At 48.1% G+C, this 25,851-nt stretch overlaps 1 protein-coding gene and 1 long non-coding RNA gene across 2 annotated transcripts in view; both read left to right on the top strand.

Moving 5' to 3' along the window:
* Positions 1 to 944: 944 nt before the first annotated feature.
* LOC137660666 (uncharacterized) lies at positions 945 to 4,241 on the top strand. Its single transcript, XR_011047744.1, has 3 exons — positions 945 to 1,141; positions 3,442 to 3,567; positions 4,002 to 4,241. It is a non-coding gene; the product is annotated as an uncharacterized lncRNA (long non-coding RNA).
* An 8,225-nt stretch (positions 4,242 to 12,466) lies between these two features.
* Positions 12,467 to 25,851, top strand: part of PTCHD1 (patched domain containing 1) — a 35,824-nt gene continuing 22,439 nt past the window's right edge. The window contains 1 exon segment of the mRNA XM_068425008.1: positions 12,467 to 12,868. Coding sequence (XP_068281109.1) covers positions 12,518 to 12,868 — 351 coding nt within the window. The 5' untranslated portion in view covers positions 12,467 to 12,517.

Raw genomic sequence — 25,851 nt, 5'->3', positions numbered from 1 at the left:
CTGCTGCTGCTGCCGCTCAGAAATGCTTTGACTTCCTACACTTCAGTGCCATACCAGGGCTGTCCCTAGCTGCTTACACCTTCTGTCTTGCTTTTCCATGGCATTGGATTTGCCTTTCTTCTCTGAAGCAGTATCCACCTGTATCTGGAAGGTGGAAAAAAAAACCAAAACAAAACGAAAAAACAAAGAACAGAGCCTGACCATTTATTTTGGTAGAACTATGGTATTGCTTTGTATTTGACATGCTGGTTGGGTAACACCCACATGCTTAACGCAGCCTCACACCAGCAACACCAGCTGCTTTTTCAGCTAAGGAGCTGAAGCGTCCGGTTCAGAGATTTTTACTTGTTTTCCCAACACGCCACAAGAAGCCCTATAGCAGCCCTCGCGCCGCAGTCCGCCGCCAAGGCCGCGCTTGGTCCCCTGCCCATCTCCAGCCGCCATTAGCAGGCAGGACAGCATTGCCCCACAGCCAGCGCTCCTCTCCGCTGCCTGCATCGGGAATAACTTCCACGGCCGTGAATGCAAAGCGGGGTCCGAGAGCGGGAGCCCGGCTGAAGCCGCTCACGGCTGGCCCGAGCGCCATGGCCCAGCGTGGCTCACGCCGCGACACCTCACAGACACCACCCTCCCCCACGGCCACGAAATGGCGCCTCGGCCCCGTGAGGCCTCCAGGCGCCGGCCCCTCCGCGGTGCCGTCCACCGGCGGAGCAAGGCGGGCAGGCACGGCCCTCACTGCGCTAGACAGCCCCGCTACAGGCCCGGGCCGCGTCCCCGGCCCCCGCCCGGCCGCGCTAAGCCCGCGGGAGCGCTGCGCAACACCGCCGCCCCGTGGCCGCCGCCGCCCGGCCGCCCGCCGCGGCCTCCTCGGCGGGGCGGGAGCCGCTGGCGCCTTCCTTCCCCCCCACCCCGTTTTGTCTTTTTACCTCCCCCCCGACGGGACGCGCGCAGGGCTGCGCGCTGCCTGTGGGGGAGGCGGGCACGGTCCGCGGCGGCCGCGGGCGGCGGAGGCGCTGGGAGCCAGCGAGCTCCTTCGTAGGCTCTTTCCAAGAGCTGGAGGCGAGGGGAATCTACACCACCGCAGCCAGGGCAGACGGAAGGCACTGCTTTCTTTACAAGAACTAATCGACTTTTGTTCCAGGTAATCCTCTTGCGTTTACAGCCTGTGGCGGCTGATGCTTCTGCGGGCTGGTGGCATCCCCCGTGACTGCTGAAAGCAGCGGAGCCTCAGCAATGGCGAATAGCAAGAAATTATGAAGCTTTATCAAGAGACAGTGGAGTTTAGCAATCTCTCTCGACCCTGAACTCCACCTCACTGAAGGTTTCCCTTTCTCATTACCTTTTTTCTCACATCTGGGAGCTTGACTGTGCCAAAGCCTGGCCACTCTTCATGTCCCGCTCCCTTTCCTCCTCCCTGGAGCTGCAGCCAGTTTCGCTGCTGTCCAGGCCATTCCAAGCCACCTGGACCTCTGGCTACAGATCAGTGACCCAGGGATTAGTGTCACTTACCTTGATTTTTCACTTTCACTCAGAGGATCTCCTGGCCCTGGCAAGAAGACACATAACAAATTTCAGAAGCCAAGGCTGAGTTCACCCACCTTAACTCACTCAAGCCCTTTCCTCCCATACTTTTACTCAGACAAAATCGTGCTTCCCAGCTCTCAGGTATCAGAGTCCTCAGGGCAGTCAGACACAGCAGCGAGAAGCAAGGACAAAATCTGATTTGCAAGAGGGTATACAGCTACGTAACTCATGAATCTTTCCTCTTCTTTTCCTCTTTCCTCCTCTGTCCCGTCACAGCTTGCTTTCAGCACCTACAGCAAATGACGCAGGGTCTGGCCTCCAGGGAACAGACTCATTCCATGTTCAACTCTCGACTCCTTCCTTAATTAATCCTGGACACCTAAAAAGGGCGGGCTTAATCCTAAAAAAAACCTAATGTGTTATCATGTCAGTAAAACGTGTGTGCACACTGGTGCCAAATTAAGGTCATATTGGCACCTCAAATTCGGTGTTTCTGAACATTTCAGGGCTTGACTCTGCAACCTGAATGCTCTTTAAACATATATCTGTACATAAATTCTGGAAGGCAGGGTGTCTGGTTTTGAATTCCTGCATGTAGTATCGTCTCAGAGGACCCATTGGCAGATCTGAACTCTTAATATACAGCCTTTGACCTCACAAGCCGAGAGGGAAACTTTCCGAGGGAGGATGAAACACTCCTTTTACTGTGGTTGCCGCTACTCTTCTCTGGCAACAGAAGAGACCCAGGGATACAAAGAGGGGGGTGTATAGTGGTGGTTGCAGACACATCTCCCCATTCATTTTCCACTCCTGTAGCAACGTGTTCCCCAAGCCTGGGATTCACTCTCTTAACTGTTATATCCCACCTGCTGGTCCCAGTTCCCCTCTGGACCATTATTCCCCATCAGCTTCCAAAGATTTCTGTATCTCCATGCACCTCTGTTCCTCTCCATTCCAGTAAGACTAATTCACCTTCCATATCAGAAGAGCATTAAAAAAAAAAAAAAAACCACCAAAAAAAAACCAGGAAAACAATCTCCCTGAATTTAGCAGAATTGCCAGGGACCAGAGCAGCCCCTGGCTTCCAAAAAAGCAATTGCAAAGCCCCAAACTGAGCATGCTAAATACAGCGTGGTTTAAGCAGCCATCTCTTAGGAACCATCTGCTAAGCATGTGCAAATAGTGACTTTTGAGATTATTATGATTTAGTGAATTTGGGAAGAATTTTACAGGAACAGCAAGAGGAGGTTCTAAGTACTACTGTGACATAAATATTACAGAATAATGAAATACTGTTTTTAGTCTTTGGAATAACATTCATCTCCCATGAACCAAAATGTAAGCTTGCAGCAGCCTTGAGAAAAAAAATACTCTTAATGATTTCCTCAAATGTACAGTAAATTTCATTGAAATATAAAAGAGTCTTTCCTCGTATGATATTCTCCTGCAGTCAAAATAAAGTGTGTGCTTTCGGGTCCAAAGCCAAACTCAATTAGTATTATACACAAACCAGAATATACCCTGAATTCTGATCAGAGGCAAGCTGATGATTCATACTGCCATGGTTTGCACGTTCGTATTTGCTAGGAAAGCCAGTGTACAGCTTGATAAGGGGCTTTGATCCAAAAATAGGCACATATGCGATTTTAAACATTTGCCTGAGAAAATTAGGTTTTGACACTCTGCTTTAATTGTGTGTCATCTAATGCTGATGGGCACTTACCTGGGTAGAACACCAGTTCCTCGATTAAAATGTAACATAACATGTTACATTTACAGTAATAATATAATTCTATATTCATGAGCAGAAAGTGCTGTTTGGAATGCAGCTTTTATAGAAAGCAAACCCAAAAACCCTATAAAGATCAAATGTATGACGTACAGTAGGATAATTCACTGCTTCTGTTTTTATCTCAGGATCATCAGGAACAAACGGGAAATCAAGCCACTCCTATGACAAGCATGGAAGAGAAAAAGGAATCTGATGTTTTCTTACTTTGAATACACACATGCTTAAATATCCAGTGCTTCTGAACTGAAAAGGTATGCCTTAAGAATAAGTGCTCTCTAGCAAATGCTGTATGCATTTCACCTGCTCGTAAAATGTACACCTGTGACTTACTGCAGTGGGTTTCTTCTAGCACTGTACATTCCGTGCTTTGTCATGGAAGATTTTTAGTGCTTAAAAATAAAACCAGGCAGACTGTTTTCTTACCCTAAACACTGTCCTCTAAGAAATCTCCAGCTACTGTCCTGCATATTCTTTACATGGCAACATGGGGTAAGCAAGTAATGGGACATTATTAAGGGCTATTCAAATATGGTACGTTTTTAGTGATCACATGTAACGTAAGGGATGTATGAATGGCAGATCCTTTGCTTTAAAATAATATGTCTGTTTTGTTTGGTTTGGTTGGGTTTTTTTGCTACTTAAAGGTCCTAACTGGTCCTCTTCTACTATTTTCTCCTGACTGTAGCTGGTCCCTGACTTCATTCATGGATACTTACAGCAATGCAGCGGAAAGACATATTTGTGACAGACAGAAAGGACAGCAGCACCTCAAGGCACAGTACAGAAACAGCATGGAGGTGCAGCCAAACTCTTGTCAAGCACGTAACTGGTGCAACTGACTGGTGTATGTTGAGAAAGCACTGGGGCAGGGCTGTGACAATGGCCATATGGGATCCATATTTTTGTGGGAAGCTGAAAATGGGCTGGTTAAAGAGTAATTAAAACTTACTTCCCCTTTAGTTTTCATTGTCTTACTTGGCTCATTTTGACATTTAATAACAATTGATAAAGTATAACAAAAGGAACATTAAGAATGATCGTAGAATTGTAGAATCATAGAATCATTTTGGTTGGAAAGGACCTTTAAGATCATCAAGATCATACAAATAAGGTTCTCTGGCCTGAATACTCTACAACTCGACTTTTGTATATCATACTGCATTTTCTACATGCTGTTAAATTGCTGATTACGCTCATTCCACTAGCTGTGAGAGGCAGTTTTAAAGATGGGGAAACTGAGGCAAGAGGTGATTAACAGTGAATTGACTGTGACCATACAGCAGTAGTAGACCTGATTCCTGCAGCTTTCAGGCCTTGGTCCATCATCTGTGCTGCATCATGGAAATGATAAAAAACCTCTGTGATATTGTCTAAAATCTAGTCAATCTGGTACCAGTTCATACACACATTCTGAAAGACTGGAGAAAAAGTAAGAGATTTTTTTTAAACGTCCTTTACTGAAGGTCTCTTACTTTATAGCCAACTACACTGTCAATATGACTCAATATGCAATCTAGATGCAGGTGGAAGAATGTGACAGAGCAGTATGAAGATGATTCTGAGTCAGAGTGTGCTGTCCCAAAGCTGTACATCTGTAATTTTTATTTAGATAATTGTCTTTACTAAGAGCTTTAGAGACACAAAGCCTAGCCAAAGGCTATAAAGGGGACATAAGTCAGAATGTGAAGCAGTAAGGCGGGGGAGAAGTAGGCTGATCAGCCCTGTCTATACAGGTTGGCTGCTGTGCCAGGAACTACCACCAAGCCCATGTTTTCTGTTCTTGTAGGTGAGCTAGGGAGGAGCTGTCCTCTGTGCTCAGTAATAAGTGTCTCTGCGTCTGCAAATCACAGGCTATTTTTCTTATACTTTATCAGATGTCGATGTGTAACACCTAACCTATCCTCTGGCTATATCCTAGAGTCACAGGAAATAGTGCTGGCTGACAGAGACCTCAAGGACACCTAGTGCATTTTTCTACCCCAAGGTGGGATTAGCAATACTTACATCACACCTTACATATTTATCCAGCTTGCTTTTAAAACCCTCTAATACTGGAAAGCCTACACCCTTCCCAGGTGACCCTAGTGCTCCACATTACTATTAGAAAGATGTCACTGTGAGAAAGTTTTGCTAGCATCTGACTTAAATCCCTTTCTTTCATTTAAGCCTGTCTATGTAAATATATATATAAAAGCATTTACATATGTGCCATATATATATATGGTGTACATGCATGTGTGTATACATATATATGTTTACATATGTGTGCATATGTCTGCATTTATTGCTAAATTTGAAATCAGATGCTAACCTATTTCAGTAGCTCCATGTGTTTTCTTCTGCTTTCACTTGCAACTTACTTGTTTTGCCCAGTTTTGCATGAAGACACATAAACAGAATAAAAACATTCAGGCTATTCTAGGAGTTACACTCTGCCAAAATCCCAGTGTCTCCAGACATATTTACTAAACTCCCAGTTAATGTTTTGTTTTATACTAAAACTTGTTTGTCTCTTAAAGCAGTACTTTACTCTTAAAGCAGCCATATGTTTTATACACTTAATTGTGATGGTTACATTATAAATTCCTATTTTTCTAAAATAATTTATCCACAAATGATACCTCTTTTTTCTTCTGCTCCCTTGAATCCTGAATAATGTAATTATTTTTCTAGTATCATCAGGGTTATTCTAATATGAACTTTGTATTGTGTACCCAGGATAGCACATCCACGGCTATGCTTCTTCATTGGCTCAGACTTTTTTCCCAAAGAATATGTTGCTTAAGTCTGTCCTCTACTTCTTTGGACAAATTCATGATCTTGATGAAATTCATGCATTTCCTGTTTTTTTAGGAAGCTGCATCATCCAGTTATCTGATACAACTGCGTTCAATTAACAACCAGACTGGGACACCAGGCGGATTTATTGTGCTGTCTTGTCTCCTTGTTTTGTTTCTTAAAATGTAGTATGAAAGCTGTAAATTGACTCGTCTGCTTATATTAGCTGTAACATTTCAGTACATCAGGACCATTTAGACTGCATTTCAAAATTAGAACTTAATCCGTCTTTCTGCAAGGAAGGACTTTTTTTCAGGCCATTATTGTTTATGGTGAAGGAAAGACCCTTCCCCAAGGCTGACAGAAATGTCAGCAGTCACTGTTTCAAAATAAACAGGTGAGAGGCCGTGATTAATAATCTGGTCAATCACAATATCAGATGGCCTAGCCAAAAATATAGCCAGAGAGTGACGGTTCAAAGGCTTCAGCTTAAGAAATAAATCTAGATCTAACATAATATGGGAGAACCCCAACAAAAGCAGAGCTGTGTTTTTGTGCAGCCTGTGCCAATATGCAAGGGAACAGAACCATCCTTCCCCTCTACTGAGTTTTCATACAAGCAGAGAAAAAAAGCACAGGCTTCCTGTTACATTCCAGTTTGTTTTTTCAATCTGTTCATGTTAATGGTACAATCGGGGATCTCCAGTTTTTGTGTCATCACTGCCAGCAGCAGGCTAATGGAGCATCTCAGAGACAGACCACAGAACTGCAGTTCCAGCCACACGGGGCACTTCCCTCTTTTTATTACACTCTATAAAAGATAAGTCACACACGCTTTCTCTTAGTAGTCCTCATGAATCAGCAAAGAGCTGCCGAAGAGTGACCATCAGGGCACTCGGGAAAGAATCAGGTGCCAGCTGTCAAAGTATTTCTTGGTGATTTACATTCTTTTTATATATCTCTGTATCTAGCAGGAGGAACGGGCCAGCAAGGAGCATTTATGTATTTGCATTTTACAGGACAGGCTGCAGAAAAGAGATGTTGTCATGCAGGAGAAGGAGGGAGGATTTCTTTCCTTTTAGCTGATGCAAAAAGATATTCCAGTTCCTGTGACTTTTCCCAAGATCTGCATCAGCAAGTCCAATTAGAGTATGTGTGTCCTGTCATGGGTGGCAGAACATCAGGGAGTGCAATGCCAAAGTGTGAGCACAGCCATAGCTTTTCTTCATCTTTACCTCTGTCTTCCATTCCGTTTGGTGAACACTAGGGGCTTACACATGCTGAAGGAAAAAATTCAACATGACTGATTTTGTCAGTAGCCTGTTTCAGGAGGTAAGAAATCAGCCATCTTGAATTCTGGCAATGAAATCTGTGGATGCAGATTGCAAAACGTGTGGCCGTCCCTTGGCAGGTTATTGCTTCATGGTTTGTATGCTGGGTTAAGGCGGTAGACGTTGTTCAGGTAGCCCTATCCTTCATGCCCCAAAGGACTTGTTCTGAGGGAGACTACACACGCTGAAAGTTCTGTTTTCATACTGTATTTCATTTCTGCTTTCTCTGGTTGCAGAGTTTAAAAAATCACCTTAGTTTTAGGGTTCTCAAACTGTGATCATGCTGTTCATGGCCATGATGCCCCATTCTTTGGTGACAGCTGAGAGAGATGAAAAGAGAAAAGTGAAAAATTTCATTGATTAAATATAAACTATTAACTGCACTGAGACTGGCTTCCAGTTTCCCGTGGTTGCTTCTAGAAAGCCCTTTTCAGTATAAGCAAATTGCCATCCTTGTGGGAGAAGTTCTGCATGTATCAGTGAAAAGAGTGATACTTTTGGGTAATCTTCTTACTGTGGTGGGACCCAGGCTGGAAATAAGGAGGAGGAGGCCTCCTTCTGCTTCGCTTTACTGTTAACTACAAACGGACAAAAGCTACAAGTTGTGAGGTTTCCTCACCAATCAGCAATGGGAGATTAACTTAATCATTAACCTTGTCTGTGCCCTCACCAACTCAGCTGGCATTGGCCCAGGTCCCAGACCTAAGGCCAAGAAATACAGAGCAGAGCTCGGCCGGGTGATGCAATGCCTTTGCATGTCACCAGCCAGACTTTCAGCAGGTATATATGAGCATAACAAAGAGAACTTCAGTGAAAAAGATTTTGCACCTCTTAAGAATCTAGCCATAATTATTAAACTCTCCTTGAAAAATTTCTTTTTAGTTCCCTTTAAAAAAAAAAAGGTCTTTGTTACCCATCTCCTCACTGTGGGTAACCTCATTCTCTCCCCGCTCCAGCTGGAACCTGCATCACACATTGCTCAGTGCTCTGTTGTGAAAATCATTCCCCATTCGCAGCACTAAATCCCCTGCACACACTCCTAAAATATCTTCTCTGGTTCCTCATGCCTAACTAAACAACGCAAAATCCTGATTCTCTGCATACCTCCCACAGCCATCCCAGCTGCTCCTGCCACCTTTCCTTTCCCCTAGGCCCTCTTCACTCATCTGAAGTTACTCATCAGGAATCCCCTCCTCCAACACTTCTCTCAGCTTTTTCTTTCATTGGACCCCTTTTGGGGAGGTAGGAGGAAGAGGTTATTTTAAATAAAACCTTGTCCACTTTTTTCTCTCACATTAGTTTTAAAACTTGCCATTGTAACAAGATTTGAGCAGATGCATAGAGAGGTGGTCATTTCTGGATGTTTAAAGCATCCTGCTTGTGCTCGCAAAGAGCTAAAGCCCTGTGGCCTGGGCTGCGGGCTACTTGACCCGTCACGCCTTGCTGACCCCGGGAACGACAGCATGGCCTCATGCTAAGCCGCCAGAGCGGTTTGGCCGTGAGAGCTCCTGAGCATAGGTCGAGGCAGTCTCTTTGAACAGGTCTGAGAGCCAACAAATGTTTCACAGGGGACAGGCCTTGAGAGCAGACTTGAACCCTGTGCAGATGCCAGCTTCATGAGTCACATCTTCCCCATCTCCTTTTTTACACCCTGTCCCCAAAAGTAGCTGCCCTGAGGCGTTTGCTTTGAAAGGACATAATCATATTGTCCTCCCCTTCATTATCCCTCTTCCCAGCATCTGCACCTCATTGTATGGCCATCTCTTCCCATCATTCTCTTCTTAATTTAGTTTGGAAACTCTCTAGAGCAGTGAGACATCATTATCTATCTTGTAAAGCGCCATTCAGAGCTGTAGCAAAGTAGCATGTATACATGATAGAAATCCCACCCTTCCATTTCCTCCAGCAGACAGGAGGAACAGGTTAACGCTTAGCAGGTTAATGTGTTCTGCCCAGCACGTGTCATCAGCAAGAGCTCCAGTTACTGGAGCTTTCCCCTACAGCAGAGGTGAGAGCTCAACCATGCTTTGCTCCTCACAGAGTACTGTGGGAGGCCTCCAGCTGCTCTGCTCCTGGCAACCATATTGCCACAGAACCATATTTTGATGGTAGTTTTTGGAGTGCCAGAGCAGTGACGGTCAGTAACAAGGTGACTTCTCTATCTGCAGAGTCAGGAGTACACAGAAGTTTTCCCCTCTGGTTTGGTAACATCCACAGTACGCTTGCGGCGTTGTAACATTCTCACTCAGCACGGTTACAGCACACACAGCTGAGCTGTGTTTCCAGCAGCACGTGTCAAGCTGCCTCACATCCCACCCCTGTATATCCCTCCCCTACGGGCAACCCGACAGTCAAAAGCAGGGCAATTCCCTGGGCCAAGGGGACGCAGGATTTTGTGGGGTGAAAACCCTCGACTACCTTTGGAAAGACATCATTTCCACTGCCGTTAACAGTGCAGTCTGATGCTGGTTACAACAGGCAATAAAACAGACGCTGGTCTGGGAAGACAGAGGAACATCCAGCAGAACTGCTGATGCACTGGTTTCCCTCCCTGCCCCCGCAAAATGAATATATTCTTCTCGGGGTCACCTATAGCTTACCCAATGTTAATGTGCTGAGAACTGGGCTGGATGTCAGGTCCTCAAACTAGTTTTCCTGAGGTACCCTGGAGAACTGCGAATCAGTCACTGGATGGTTACTGAAATAATTAATAATCCCCTTCATTTTTAATAACGATAAAATGGTTTTAATGGAGGTGAAAAAAAATGTCAGCAGATGATGCTGTCAGCAGCAAGGACAAAAGCTCTTTGCCTGTTGCTAATGACATGAAGCACTAGGCACATCCTGATGTTTCCCCCTAACACACAATAACGCGACTAAGCCTGTGTACCGCTGGAAATGGGCAGCGTGGGGAGAACGCTGGATGGGGAGACAAGAGACCTGGGCTCTGAGGCCTGATCCGATACAGAACTTCACCAAAACTTGGGCCCGATCCTCTCCCATGTCTGCGGTTCTGCTTCTGTTTCCATCTTTGAGGTTTTCTTCAAACTATACTAAAATTAAATTTTTTGCTTAAACTGATGTAGGACTGATACAAGCAGTGGGGACCCACCTCTGTGGGTGCAGAACCGAGTAGGGGCAGAATCGTATTACAAACCCCAGCATCCCTGGATTGGGCAGTCTAGCTGCAGCCATGCTGGCCCTGCAGGCAGGGTACTGCCTGGAGCCCTTCCCGGACTTGGGCACAAACCCCAGAAGAACCAGGGGACGTGGGGACCTTACTGTCCATAACTCAGCACTGCTCAATCAAGCCATTCAGTCGCTCGCCACGTGAGAAGCGGTGAAACATGGAAAGAGTTTAGCATTCAAGCTGTGTGATGTAGCTGTGAGTGAGGAGACGGGAATGATGTCAAGGAGGTTTTGTGCGCGAAGCGTCCGTGGCAAAACATTAGCTTAGGTCAGACACTACTGAAATGTAAAAGGAAGGATGACTGTCAGTCTATCAGTAACCAAAACAGGGAGCTGCTGCTGTTTCATGCAGCAACAGGTGTAGCAGCTTTCAAACAGAAACTTCCTTTTCCACGATTTGTAAACCCACCGGCCTGGGTAGTAACTGGACCAACACCAACACCTTTGGTTGGAGAAGTAACAGCCAGGGCCAGCTGACAGTGGTAGGAATCGGTGCGCCCGAATACATCAATAGCCAGCGTTGACACGACCAACACGAGCATTTCTGCTCGTTTCTGTTATTTAATTGTAATTTGTGTTTAAAAATGAGGCTGTGCCCCCCGATGGCACCCCGCGGGGACGGGGTGTACCTACGCCCAGGTGGGCAGCGCGCTCAGCCACACGCTGCCGGCAAGGCACTGCCGGGGGTGCCGGCTTGTGGTTAGGGGACCGGCAGCGCGTTCCTCCGTTACGGCACGGCCCCGGCAGCGGCGGCGGGGCCGGGGCTCCCCGCGCGGGGCGCTGCCGGGGCACCACGGGGCGGCTCCGGGGACGACACCGGGTGGCTGGGGACCACGAACTGGCACGGTAGTTCCGCCGCCACCCCCCGCCTTCCCTAATGGGCATGTGCGGCGCCTCTCGCACATGCCCACTCGGGCCGCGCCAGGCCCGCGGGCTGTACCGTGCTGGCGGCGCCGCCGCGGGAGGCTGCGCGGTGGGAGCGCGGGGCACGCCGTCGGGCAGCCCGGGACGTGCCCGCCACCGCCCCCGGGGGAAGCTCCCAGACGTTTCTGGCGGCGGGTCCCCGAGCCAAAGCACCCCACGAAACACACCCAACTCCCCCTCCGCGGGGGGCGGCCGCTCCGCGTCCCCGCCGCCCGCCCGTCGGGGACGCTGGCAGCCTGAGCTACCCGGGCGCCCCGGGGTCGGTGGCCCGGGCGGGGCGGGGATGTGGCGGCGCGGCGGTGCCGGAGGCGGCGGGCGGAGCCGGCCGGCAGCCGGGCGGGGCGGGGCGCGCCGCGGCGTCCCGAGCGCGGCCCGCGGGGCGGCCCCGGCGGGAGGCGCCGCGCTGCGCCCCGCCGCCCCGTGCTAGGCACCGCCCGGCGTGGCCCCGCGCCCCTGGGCGGAGGGCGGCGGGGGCGCCGCGGAGGTCTTTCCGCGCCCGGCCCGCCTGCCGCGGCCGGGGGATTAGTCAGCAGTCTGCGGGCAGCCCCGCTCCCGCGCAAACTCCGCGGCGGGGGCGGGCAGCGGCGAGCGGCGCCTGCCCCTTCCCGCGGCGAGGGGCGGCGGGGCCGCGGCGGCGGGGCTGCCCCCAGCCCGGCGGTCCGCGCTGCCGCTCCGCCGCCGCGGCGAGGGGCGGCGGGCTGGCAAGTGAGGGAACGAGGCGCTGGGAAACTCCTCTCGGGCACGGCGGCGTTGCAGGAGGACGAGCACCCGAGCCGCCCCGCGCACGCACACGGGCGGGCACACACCGCGCACACACACACCGCACACGCACCCGCGGCGGCGGCCCCCGGCCCCCCGCAGCCGCGGCCGGCGGGGAGGCGGCGCCCGGCGGGGCTGCCCCATGGTCTTGCGGGGGCCGTGGGGGAGCTGCGGGGGCCCCGGCGCGGCGCTCGCCCTCCTGCGCGCCCTCCGCACTAGGATGTTGCGGCAGGTCTTGCACAGGGGGCTGGGGACGTCCTTCTCCCGGCTCGGCCACTTCGTCGCCAGCCACCCGGTGTTCTTCGCCTCAGCGCCCGTGCTCATCTCCATCCTGCTGGGCGCCAGCTTCAGCCGCTACCAGGTGGAGGAGAGCGTGGAGCACCTCCTGGCCCCCACGCACAGCCTGGCCAAGATCGAGAGGAACCTGGTGGACAGCCTCTTCCCGGTGAACCGCTCCAAGCACCGGCTCTACTCCGACCTGCAGACGCCGGGGAGGTACGGCAGGGTGATCATCACCTCCTTCCGCAAGGCCAACATGCTGGACCAGCACCACACCGATCTCATCCTCAAGGTACCGCGGCGGGGCCCCGGCCCCCTGCTCCCCGCATCCCGCCTGGCCCGGCTCCCCGCCTCCCGCCCCGCTCCCCGCCGGCCCCCAGCCCGGTTCCCGCACGCTCCCGCCCGCCCGGACCCACCCGTGCATGCCGGCCTCTGCCTGCCCGCCTCGGGCGCCGCACCGCAGCTACCCGGTCACCTCCCTGCAACAGTTGGGATGCCTGCCCGCCGCCGGAGCCGGCACCGCGCTCCCTGCCAGCGCCGCGGGCTTCGCTGCTTCCCCCCCACCCCGCTTTTTTTTTTATTCTTTTTACCCTGTTTTGGTTTTATTTGCTTTGGATGAGCGAGAAGGGCAGGCTGCTTGCTTAAATAATTTTTCGGTGCCTCTGTACTCGTACTCCTCAGTTAAGGCGACTCAGGGTTTGATAAACTCAAAACTTCAAAAACAGTAGTTAGGTACCAATCTGCCGAGCTGCCGAGAATGCTTTTGGGGGCTGCTGCTGTGTCTGGACTGCACTTCTGCTTGGAGAGGGGTAGCACAAAACCTCCTTCTCACGGCTCGCGAAGGCAAATGACATAACTCAGTTGATTATTTTTAGCGGGCAGTATTTTTTTTCCCCTCCACTCCCAACCCACCATCACAGAAAATGCTAGTTTCATAGAGGAAGAAAAATCCAGCTCAGCTGTAGATTGCAGGCATGGTGCAGCCTGTGCTGCCGGTTCAAGTTAGAGCGGGCAGCATCTTTCCCTGTCACTTGAGCAGCACGGATGCAAGTCACAATCTACAGGACATCTCACTGTACTATATGTCATAACATGTCAGAAATCTGCATTTATTGAAGCTGGTACTCTAGTTTACACCCCAGTAGTTTCGAACAATCTTGGAAGGAAAAACAGAGAGGACAGATGCAAAAACTGTGTTAAGAGGGTCAAGTTCACCCAAGAAAAAGGAAAGGAACATTTACAAATAACCATACGTGTGGCTAGCTCAGCCCTGCACGTTTTTTGCTGTTGCCTTGTGGAAACCCTGGAGACTCAGCATTGCTTTTTTTTTTTTCCCCCTCCCTTGAATGTCAAACTGTCAGCCCGTACAAAAGCCAATGTTAATTCTTTTTAATAGCTTCAGGGAGTGTCTCTTCTAAAATGAGAGGATAGATGCAAATACCTATTGTATTTGGGGAGACCTCACTCTTTACTAAACAAATAACTGTTACAGTGGATTTATTTATATTTTATTTCCACTGTAGCCACATACAGAACTATAGTACAGAGCCACTCAGTATTTTATGTTTTCCTTTTTTATTTTTTTTTTAGCTGTTGACATATTACCCAACAGTAATCAGCAAACAGATTTAATGAGCGTCGACTCACTAAGTACAATAACAGGAATGTTACTGGTGAAGGAGAAGACTCCAGAGACATGATTTTCATTCCTTCATTTTCTTGTACCATGAATTGCATTCGCATCTAGTATATGCACATTTACTCAGTCATAGGATAATAATGATAATGGATTTTTTCTCTGTACTGCTTTCTCTAGAGATCTGTAGTTTTATCAATAGCGTAGTGACACACAAATAAATGGTACTCAGAATCCTTCCGCAAGCAAACTTCTGTGTAAGATTTATCACATCGGTGAAAGAGCTATAACTTAGAAAGTTCTGTCAGTATTTAACACTGCCTCATTTTTAATAGACAGTTTGCCAACAAAATGATTATTTTTCATTTAGTGAGATAATGAACACCATTGCCATTTGACTGTTTACTCTTACTGTTAATCTGACATTGTCAGGCATATTTGATGCATTATTTCCAACTCTTTACTTATCTAATTAATTCCAGTATGTCTTTTGCAGAATAGATTACGTCCTTTGTCCTAATTGTTCTTCTGTTGGTGGGCAGAGCCAGGCTCAGGCAACTGCCTGTCCAACTCTGTGGACGGGCCCGTGGTCAAAGCACAGCAAAACAGGAGGGAGGGCTCCCAGCTCTCAATATTGTTATAGCCGTGGTGATGCAGGGCTACATCATCTTGTGCCAGCCAGACTCACCAAGCGAAGGGGAAAGGAGAAGGTGCCCATCAAGGTTTTTTCCTGTATGTATCCAGTTGCATGGAGGGGAGAAGAGAGCAAAGGCATCTGAAGTTACCCCCCCACCCCAGTTCAGAGCCAACCAACTCAAATTGCTGTGCTTGTAAATAAGTGTCCTGGGTGAAACCATGGAGTAATCCCACCTACATTCCTGAAAATGCTGCCGTGTAGGCATGATCAGGACACAGAACCTATACGGCAGCATTTGCTTGTCTTTCCTTTTCTGGAGAAAGATGACCTCCCGGAGGGAGAGGTTTTGCTTTGGAAGAGGCGTCAGGTTGGACGCTGTCTCCTCCTGCGTGGTTGTTGCTGCATCTCCACCCACTAGCAGGAGGATGGGAGACCCAGGGGGATGGTTGCCCCAGGCGGGCACCGGCTGCTTTTGCAGCACCTCTTCTCAGTTTCCTTACATGCTGTATCCCACCTCATCAGCCAAGGAGGGAAGAGAATGAGCCTTGAGCTGCTACAGCTGCCCTAGTCACGTGGCAAGGGAAGGAGATTTCCTCTGGTTTCAGCAAAGGAAGAAGTCGGCTTCCGTTATTGTCCCCTTAGTAAAGGCGTACAATGTTTTGGGGTCTGAGCAGTTGAAATTGAAACATAGCTGGTACCGTCAAACGTTAATCACTCTAACATCCTAATCAATTAATTAGTTAATGAAATAATTTCTTTGGTGGCATCTCTAAAATACCCTGGTTGGCTTAGTGCGATTCCTTGCGGGCACATTATCAGCCTGAGAAACTCACCGTTACCACCACTGCACGATACCCTGTTGGCTGGCGGGACATTTAGGGAAGGGCTCAGCCTCCTGATTGTCTCGGGCCCAGATCTCAAGTGGTGCTCCCAGAGCAGGAGCTGCCGTAGGACTCCCCGCTGACAGCTTACATACGCCAGCACGACGTTGACTACGCACGTGACAGTGGCAGGTCTTGCTGAATGTACAAGCTACTTCACACAAGGGCTCTCCTGCTCGTTAGCAGGGAGGCGTGTGGCTGCCTTACATAATAGTTTTGGCTTGGAGATGATGCCGAGCACCCTTTTTTTTTTTAATTTTGGAGATGATGCTGAGCACCCTTTTTTAAAAAAATTTTTGTATAAATCTCCATCCATAAATGCTTAAACCATTCTGGGCCTGCTATCCCAATGTTATGTTTCCAGCTAGCATAGTCATTTGCAGAAGCAAGGGAGATACCTGAATCTCTGGCCTTGAATAGATGATCCAACAAAAAGCCTTGGTACTCTCGGATATGCAAGAGAGGCATCCTGAGACTGAGATACTGTGGGAGGGCAATAACAAAATTTTACCTGCTGCTGTACCTGCTCCATAGCTGAGCACAGGGCACTGGCGTCCTGTGCTGTCGGTGTGCAGAACCTTTCTTCCTCAGGATTTTGCTCCGAGAGAGAGAGGAGGAAAGTAAAAACACCTAACTGAAGAAAGTGCACTTTTTACCCCTGTATTACCAAGAAGTGCTTGGAGAAACAAAAGTAATTGGGATATGTGGTGTGGACCATCGTACAGAAGTTCAGATGATTATGTAAAGTCTATACAAATCATCTAAGCCTAGAGACCCACCTAAAAATAGCGTAAGAGCAGCACCCTACGATTTCATGGTGGTATTTCCACTTGCAGCTAGAAACTTGGTAGGTTGAAGGCATACAGACCTAGCCAGATTTTTTGAATCCCAGAAAATACATTCTGATTTACCCAGAATTTGAGACAACCGTCCTTTTGAGCCTGTTCATTCCTTTATACTTACAGTGAGTTAACTGTGTTATACTACAAAAGATTTTTTTTAAATTAAAGGTTTCCTTTTTTTGCAGAAGGATATCCTCTCTTCCACTTACATTATTGTGTTTGTAACAATAACACAGTACTTTTTTGGCAAAAACTCTACTTGAGATGACAAGACACAAAGATGAAAAGGGAATGAAATGTAACATGCCTTACTGAAGGGGACTGCATTTGCAGTTTGCCTCTATGAAAATCTGTAGATGAGGGTTTATTTTTTTTTTAAAGTAACCTCTCCTAATTACATATTTTCAGACAGTGCTTATACATCGCCCCTCTCATATAAACTGAACATCAATAGATCTAGATAACTGGTTAAATACCTATTTGTACATGCAAGTAAATAGTAAAATCAGGTATTTCTGTTTAAGGACACATTTATTTAAGAACTGTATAACTTCTGATTACTGCAGAATGAAACAGTTCAACTTCAAAATTTTGTAGACCTCATGCTTGGGGTTTTATTTCCTCCCTCTGCTCCTTAATTATTATGTCCCTGTTAATGTGTGTACCTGCACGCTCTGTCTATGGTCTTCCTGGATTTCCTCACTTATTTTCTACATGTGAAGAAACTCGGGGAGGAAATAACCGTATTTATGTTCCCATGTCTCTGGTATTTCCAATTTCTTTGCTGTGCAAACGTGGCACGCTTAAGTCATTATTTTTGAAGTCGGTGGAAAGTGGGTTCTGGTTGTTCAGCAGAGCCAAAAGCTGGGTCTGTCGCGATCCTGGCTAATGCAAGGTACCCTTTATTTTAAAACTTTGGCTACTTCTGAATGCCTGGACACAGGCAGTCAACTGTGGATCTAGCAATGGATATAGTAGGTCCCCACCTTCTCTAGGTAGCTCGGCACTAAAAACACTTCTAGGGAAATAGCCAACAGAACAAATAGTGAATTCTGCTAAAAAAAAATAAAGGATGAAGTCATGTCTTTAGAACAAGTCTGTAAGATGAGGGGAAGAGTCCTAATACAAGAAAAACAAGGGTGTGAAAGCAGAAGTGCAAGCCTGTTGTCATAGCAGCACAATGCTGCAGGGCTAAAAACGTATCTTATGCGAAAACAGATGAGAATTAAGATACGCAGGTAAGATCTGGGCACAGCCAGGGAAGATAAATAGCACACTGCAAGGACAGCGTGGAGGCGCGTGCAGAAACCCCCCTGTGCTCCTGCTGTCAGCATCAGCAGCTCCTCGGTGTGGTTCTTGCGGGCGAGAGGGTTTGATCTCCCCGCCGCGCCGGCCATGGGCTGAAGCAGAAGTTCTGAAGTTGCCCATGCCTGGGAGGATGACCACATCCCACTGGTCCCCGCCGCCCCCCTGCGCTGCTCCAGCAGCGCCAGGCTCCCCAGCCAGGACAGGGTCCCTCCACTGTCCCTCCTGCTTCACGCCATGGTGCGATGCTCCCCTACGATCCTGCGCCCCGAGCTGCTGCTAGCTGGGCAGCCCGTGCTGGGAATGCTCAGTGCCCTGTGTTGCATCACCTTTCCTGCCTTGGAAGGTCACACCTCACCTCCCATGTAACGGAGCGCATGGGGGACAGATTTTCTCAATACATGGCTGGACGTGTGTGACAGGAGACGTCAACTCTCCAGGTGAGCCTCCGGGAAAGCACAGCAAGCAGGCAGAGCAGGGGTCAGAGGCCAGGGACTTATGTGCGTCACAGCCACCGAGGCCAGGCCACCAGTGTCCTCGGTAGTGCTGCGTGGCTTGAAGAGAGCTGCCGGGGCTCCCTAGTGACCACATTTGGGCTTCCTGAAAGCTGTGACTGGGCCCTGCCTTTAAGCTGGGGTTGAGAGCAGAAGCCCCTCTCTCCTGTTGGAAGGGAGAAGGAGGAGCTGGGTTGTTAATTAACACGATGGGCTGTGAAGGTGCAGCTGTTGAGGTTTTCTGCAGCAAGGAAGGGACTGTTGGTCACACTTCTGCTGGAGGAGCCCTTCCTAAAAGCCTGCACCGTGTCTCCAGCTCGCTGAGAAGCGCTGTAAGGATGGAGAGGTGTTTCTCGAAAGGTCTGGGGCAGATGGAGAATGCCACCGTAGAGCTGATGTGCAACCAACAGCAGGAGCAAAGTTTTCATCTTTTTTCCCATTGTGAAAAATCCATCTCGGAGCTCTGCGCCAGGCTGTGCAGAGGGGTTTCTGCTGCCCGAGTGTCTTGTCCTCCAGCAGCGGTCGGCCCAAAAACTGGAGTGGGCTTCTCTCGGTGGGACAAATTTAGCCAAAATTACCAGGGCGATGGTCAGAATTAAGACTGTATTGATTAGAAAAGCTTTTCCACTTCAGATTAGAAAAGAAAAATCGTATCTAGCAATTTTCTGTAGCTACCAAGAAGGCAGATGGAAATGTAAATTCACGCACATCTGCCAGTTTGAGCACTAATAGTTGTCCCTCAGTTGATGACATGTAGTTAGAACAATTTTTAGATTTTATTTCCATGAAAATTGTTTGAAGAAAATATAATTCACTGTGTTTTGGACAGCTGAAAAAATTAGTTGCAAAAATACATAGCTTGTATAATTAGTATCTTAGCATCTCTTCAGGAAACCTGATTGTAGGACTGCTAGAAAAAGAGCCCAGCTACCCATAGTGTTCCTCGCTGCACACTTTCCAGTTGCAACTTCTAATGTTTCTCCTGAGCTGTTAGGATCTGTTAGCTTCCTCCATCAGCTGTGTGCACGCTCTCCATCCCTCGGCCAGAGTGGCTTGATCAGGAGGCTGCTACCCACCAGGCCACTTTGAACCTCCACCCTGGACCCATGGTCTCAGACTGACAGCAGGGCACAGCCCCTTTCAGCAGCTCCCTTGCCTTCCCTCACTGCACCTTCTTCTGATGAAAATAAATACTCTCTTGATAGTTTAATTCTGCCCGTGTCTGCAGAGCCCACAGTGTTTTCTTTTGTGAATTAAGCTGGGAGCTGTGCAAGTCTTTTCCCTCTCATAACCCTTTTACATTTTGACTGAGGCCATCTCTTGACGTGAATAAAAAAGCACTCTACAAAGATATGAAATGCCAGTGATTACTGAGATCATAGAAAAAGTGGAGAAATTTGTAGCAATCCATTAAAGGCTTTTTCTCATCTTCATTTTCTTTGGCACAAGTTACCTGTAAAGATCACCAAAAAAGTAAACCAGCTTCACATGAAAATGAAGTCTATATTTAAAATCATTGTCTTCATCCTGTTTTCTAGTTTTTCAGTCTTGAGCCCAACACAGTGATGAGATTTTAAGCAGTGATAGATGATGAGTTCATTCTTCACTTTATTTTTGAGCCTTCTCAGGTTTTCCTCCATAACCATGAAATGAGACATTTCTTTTTCTCCAGGGCTCAGATAAAAACCAGACTTGGTGAAAATGACAGTAAAAAAATTGTGAGAGTTGGCAACACTGACTAGAGTGAAGCTCATTTTTGATTTGAACCATCAGATGTAGACTGAAAGACTAGAGTCAAATAATAGAAACAACAACAAAAAAAAAGTAATATGGCATTGCGAAGATCTTACTCCTGTGAGTAAAACATGTCTCTTCATGAGCCAGATTATTCGCAGTACAGGAAGACATCCATATATCTAGCTAGTTTTGTCTAGTTGGCCATTCATTTGCTATATGTCAAGTAGCAAAGCATAGTAAAGTCCTTACGATGAGTAATGTCCCCTATAAAACACCGCACGCCCCTGCTCAGCAGCAAAACCAAACACATTTTTGCAGTGTATATGATAAGCAGAAGGGAGTCGTACACATTGTCCTTAATATTAAAAATGGTGGCTGTGACTCTGATGCCGCTCTGGCGGGACTCGGGATGTCTTTCCATGAGCTGGGGATAGGAACTCGGCAAGATTGAAGTGTCCCATTGCAGTTGCTGTCGCTCTCACCACCAAGTTTCCCTGGGAGCAAAGCTGTGCCCACCAGTGAGGCCAGACCCGTGTGGGACACCAGTGGCCATCACTGGGTCCTCGTGCCTCGTCCCCTTTGCCCATAGCTTTGATTGGGGTAGCAGATATGTAACGTGGGCTTAAAGGATTTCTGGGATTGGACCATGTTGCAAATGAATCAGCAGTTTCTAACCTCTCCCTGCTGGGATGGGATCTGTTTGCTTCTCAGGGAGGCTGCAGACTTTTTTGTTACCTGATTAAATTGACAAAATTCTGGTGGTACCGGCTCACTTTTGAATTGAAGAAAGGACTTCTCAAGAAAGCAAAGGGGCTAGAGGTTTTCCTCACCCCTTCTTGTAGCTCCCTGCATCTTTTGCATGGATTTAAGAATAAAATCAAGCTTTCTTTTCTGTCCTTGAAGTTCATCATCAAATTCATCTTGAAGTTCAACCCCTTTGCCTTCAGGTTCAGCTTTGCTGCCACTGCTGAAAGTTGTGCCAAGCTCTGTGCAGGGAAGAGCTGTCTCGCAGAGCCCGGTGTAGGGCTTGGCCATCCCAGGACAGCCAAACTGAGCCTACTGGGGAGCTCTGGTGCCCGGTGCCTGCCTTCCTGTGCTGATGGCAGAGGCAGGAGGACCATCAGCCAAAAACAGCTTGAAGAAATCTTTGCAGCCCTGGCACTCTTGAGGCCCTGGAGCAAATGGTTTAGCTCAGGATAAGTGAAGGGATTTTAGGTTTTGCCTCCTGGCATTCCCTCCTGGACCCGCGGGCAAAACCAGGGGTGGGGCAGTGTGATTTCACCACATCTCATCTGTCAGCTGTGCCACAGGCTGAAACGTGGTTGGTGTGGAGATGTGAGACAAGTACAGCCCTCACCTGGAGGTATTTGCAGAAAGGGATTTATCTCCCGGTTGAAGCCATTTTTCCTCTCTGTCTAAGATAAATAACCAAGTGAGCATGGGACTTGGAATAAACAAAGACCAAGACCAAGATGTTACCAAATGTGAATGGCTAAAGGCTGGAGGAAGAGAAAACTGTTCTAGAAATCTCTGGTGTGGTATGGGACACGCATAAACACCATTTTCGGAAGGGAGAGGGGAATTGCAAGTGATGGTCACTGTTAAACAATGATTAAAGGGGGAAGTGGAAGTTGTTATTTCGTGCCTGAGCGCTTTCAGGGACAGTGTGCCGCCGTGGCAAGGGAGCTTAGGCGATGCTGTGCCATTCTCATGCTGCAGTGCTCTGGCATCTCAGCAGTAAACTGCTTTTTGGTTCCTTGCACTGTTAGCTAGCTGAAAAAGCTGTGAGCGATGAGCAAGCAGTGCATGTCTCCCTTCAAGAAAAAACAGTCATTCAGCTTCTGTTGTTCCTTTACGTCTCCCTTTCTCCTAGTAAGATTGGTAAGGATAAGAAAACAGCTGGATAAATGAGAATCTGGTGGTCAGTCGTTTGTCCCAGTACTAGGTGCCAGGTTTATTCAGAATATGGTTACTTGCTATTAAAATCTGCTGCACTGAGGAGTGCAGTATGCATTATGTATTAGCATATTGCTAATGTTGTCCCCATCACACAACAGCCTTTACCATCTCCTGTTAACAAACTGAAGTTTCCTGGGGGACCTCCTGGTGTACCATAGGCAAGCCAACTTGCAGACCATGTAATCTCTTAAACTCGTAGGACGTGCCCTTGTAACCTCTGGGACCTTCTGTTTTCTGTGGAAGCCAGTCACCCGGGGCTATGGGTGTGGGCTCTGGATGCAAGGGGAAAAATCTGCATGGCAGCATGGCAGCAGAGAGGAGAGTGCTGTGGGACTGCAGCTCTCGGCAGGGAAGAGGCGGCAGCCCCACGGTGCCTGGGCTGCCACGGACAAGCTAAGGGAGAGACAGCCTGCAGCCATGCTGCAGCGCACCCCTGCCTGGCACTGAGGCGACAGAGGTTTGTTTTCTAGGATCTGGCCTGAAAAAGCAAAGTGCAGGTAAAGCGATGTGTTTGTCTTCAGGATGAAAGTCTGAGTCAGGCTTCCCAGAACTGAATCCTCGGGCATGCTGGGGCAGTGTTCAGCGTACTCTGCTGGGATGGAGGGAATGGCAGGTTTTTGTCCTCTTTGGCTGTTTGCCTGCTGCACTCTGAGACCAAATGGAGTGGCCACTGGCAAAGCTCAGCTTACATCCCAGAGCTTCTCTAAATAATACAAGCTTGGAGCAGGCTCTGGGGGCTGCTGGGATGTGTCAGGACACAGAGGTGGCTGCCTGTTCCCCTCTCCTCCCCGAAACCCCACCGCTGGGAGGTGGCAATGGGCAGGTCCCCCCCACACGGCACCCGGTCCAGCCCACCATGGCCTTGGAGGATGCACCAGGCCACTGCCACAGAATGTGCTCCTGAGTCTGAAATGATCATTTCCAAGAAGAAATGAGTCTTTTAGGTATGACATTTACCTTCTAGCCTTTTGCTAAAGATGAAGTAACAGCTGTGACAGATGAGGTTGTTTTATAACCTAAATATTAAAAGAAAGTGCTTCAGATGTAGAAGGAAGCAAGTGCAGCAGTGAGGCAGGGTAGGTAAATAGCAACACGCATTGTTTGATAAAAGTTGCGTGACAGTTTAGTTTCTTCTGCGTTGTGTCGCTCGATGGATCCTGTCTGAGGGAGCTGTATTGTGAATCTAATACAGGCAGGAGATTCCTTCTGTTCCTCCTGGTTGTCCTCAGCTGCGCTTCTTTATGACATCTGATTTTACAGCCGTTATAAATGAAAATCATACAGTAGCTGCCATTGTAAAAAATTTAAAATCAGATATCTGTCTTTGATTCGGTAGATCAGGACATTTTCCCCACACTGTAATAACGTACATTTGAATTCATACTCCAAAACAGCTCTTGCAAAGTGGAGCTTTGCAGAAACAAACTGGAAAGACGGGAAGAATTCCCCATATAGGCTTATTTCTTTGGCTTGTTCCTGCAAATCTTTTAATTTGTTTCGTTTTAGAAGAAAGTTGTGCAAAAGCCCCTAATCTGTTGCACAGACAGTTATTTGTTCTCCCACCACAATGGAGAATTTTGCTTCTTGCCATAGCCAGGTACTGTGTTCTCACAGTACTGTGAAAAGATTTGTTCATCCAGTTCTCAGACCTTTCTTTCTAATGTCAATATTGAACTGTTGTCTGTTGAAAATAAAAACTATTCAAATGTGGAAAAATACACCCCCAAGCTGCTAGAGAAACAGGTTGAGAATATAGGAATTTTGTAATCTTTCCCTATATGATGTCATCTCATCCTGAGGAACCGAGGCAGCGTAACTAAATTTATACCCATCACAGATTATGCAATGTGATCATGAAACAATCAGATTCATAGTGTCGTATAAATGTGTTTTTTTTCCTGCAAATAGGTCTGAAATACCACTCAAAAGTCACTATGACTGTTTAACTTCAACAGACGCAGGATTTTAGCCATGATTATTAGACATTTTGTCCATTGCCACCAGATGAGTATGTAAGCTCTACTGCTCTCATGTACCATATCTTCTATTTTTTAATCAGTGTTTGTCTCAGAAGGAACTAGTTTCATTAAATATCACCTAATCCCAGCCTCTTTACTGGGCACAAGAGCCTCCTGCCCTCTTTGGATTGCAGTGGAAAATGGTTTATGCAAGTAGAAAAAAAAGAAATCACCTCCCCGTCGCCAGTTTTCGTTGTCTTGCTCAAAATCTGAAGGCAGAAAAGAACCATTCCCCCTTTAAGGAAAAGAAATTATAATCATTCTTAATTTGGCTTTTCAGCTCCCTGGAAGAGCTGTGGTCTCCCCACTTTGCAGATGAAGGAGTGCTTCTCCTTTTTTATCAGCCCTGGTTGTGTTGCCACACCTTGGCAATGCCCCTGCAACCATTTCCCTCGGTGTAAAAGGGACCGAAGGATAAATCCAAGCAGTTTCTCAGAGCAGATCCAGTGATTTGCTCCCCCCACGGCAGCAGACGTGGCTGCCCCAGCGATCGGGCTGTGCAGACTGCCACGTCCACGGGGTCACTGAGACCAGGCAGCATGAGGGGAGCTCGCTCCTCTGCGTCGTCCCCACTGACACCTCGAGAGGATCACATATCTTGCCAAGCCATGCACAAAGCACGTACACAGCGGCATGCAGGGCCCCCGGCATTTGGGATGTCGGGTACCCCCTGTGCCAGCTGGAAAAGAGCAGAGGGACCCCCTTCCTGAGCTTCGTGGCTGCCCATGGCGAAGGACATCACAGCCGCAGGGAAGGTCTGCTCAGACTTCTGGCAGTGGGTAACATAGCCTTGGCCTCAGCAGCATCCTTATGGAAGGTCTTGGTACTCCCTGCACAACTAGAGCAGCACAGAAGGAGTTAAATGGTGATGGCAGTGGGGGAGGCCTGCACATTTTGCAAGGACAATGTGCAAAAAAACAGCTTGCACTTTGCTAAGGCTCCCAACATTAGCAAACTCAATATTCTACTTCTGAAAAATGTTGTAATGTCAGCATACTGGGGCTATTCCCTTACTGCCTTTTAGATTTCTTACTGCTTCTGTGTTGACTAAAATGGACTCAGAAAAGTTGCAAGAGTTTTCTGTATTTTTTCAAGAAGAGAGGGCAATTTTTCTGCCCTTCTGATGCTCAGAAATAACTGAATGCACTTTGAGTCAGAGCTCAGGCATGGCAAATTTCAGAAGGATGCAAAACAACTTACAAAGGAGGCTGCACTAAGCTGCTAGACCAAACAATAAGCAGTAATAACCTGCAGGACCTAAAATTAGGGCCTTCCCTGATTAACACAACCTCCTGGAGAGAGAGGGAGAAAACCCAGTGTCATTCTCTGCCATTACTTCCCGCTCTCAGACTTGCTGAAGATTTGATGGGGGAAAGAGGGAGGGGAAAAGAGAGCAAATTAATTAATGCCAGCTATCTTATTCCTGCTATGCCGACAGTCTCTACGCTTGGGATGTGTAGCTATGGCCTGTCCTTTACTCGGAGCCAGTGCTCATCCCCTGCCGCTGCCAGCTGCCAGGGCATCCCGCACCCCCCCCGGTCATGATGCGCTTCTGCCTTCTGTACACAAAGTTTATCTGTCAAGAGAGTAATATGGCAATCCCGAGCACAACAGTGTCCCTGGACATGGTTGGGCTGTAGCTGTCCTTTTTGCGTTTGCCCAGATCACTTGAACGTGGAGGTCCGGGCATTTTGAGTTTGCTTATTTAGAGAGGCCAAATGGCAGATGCCCATGGGGCAGGTGCAAGTCACAACATACCTGAGTTA

Source organism: Nyctibius grandis, chromosome 2 (assembly GCF_013368605.1).
Source record: "Nyctibius grandis isolate bNycGra1 chromosome 2, bNycGra1.pri, whole genome shotgun sequence".
NCBI lineage: Eukaryota > Metazoa > Chordata > Aves > Nyctibiiformes > Nyctibiidae > Nyctibius > Nyctibius grandis.
This window is presented reverse-complemented; position numbering and strand designations above follow the sequence as displayed.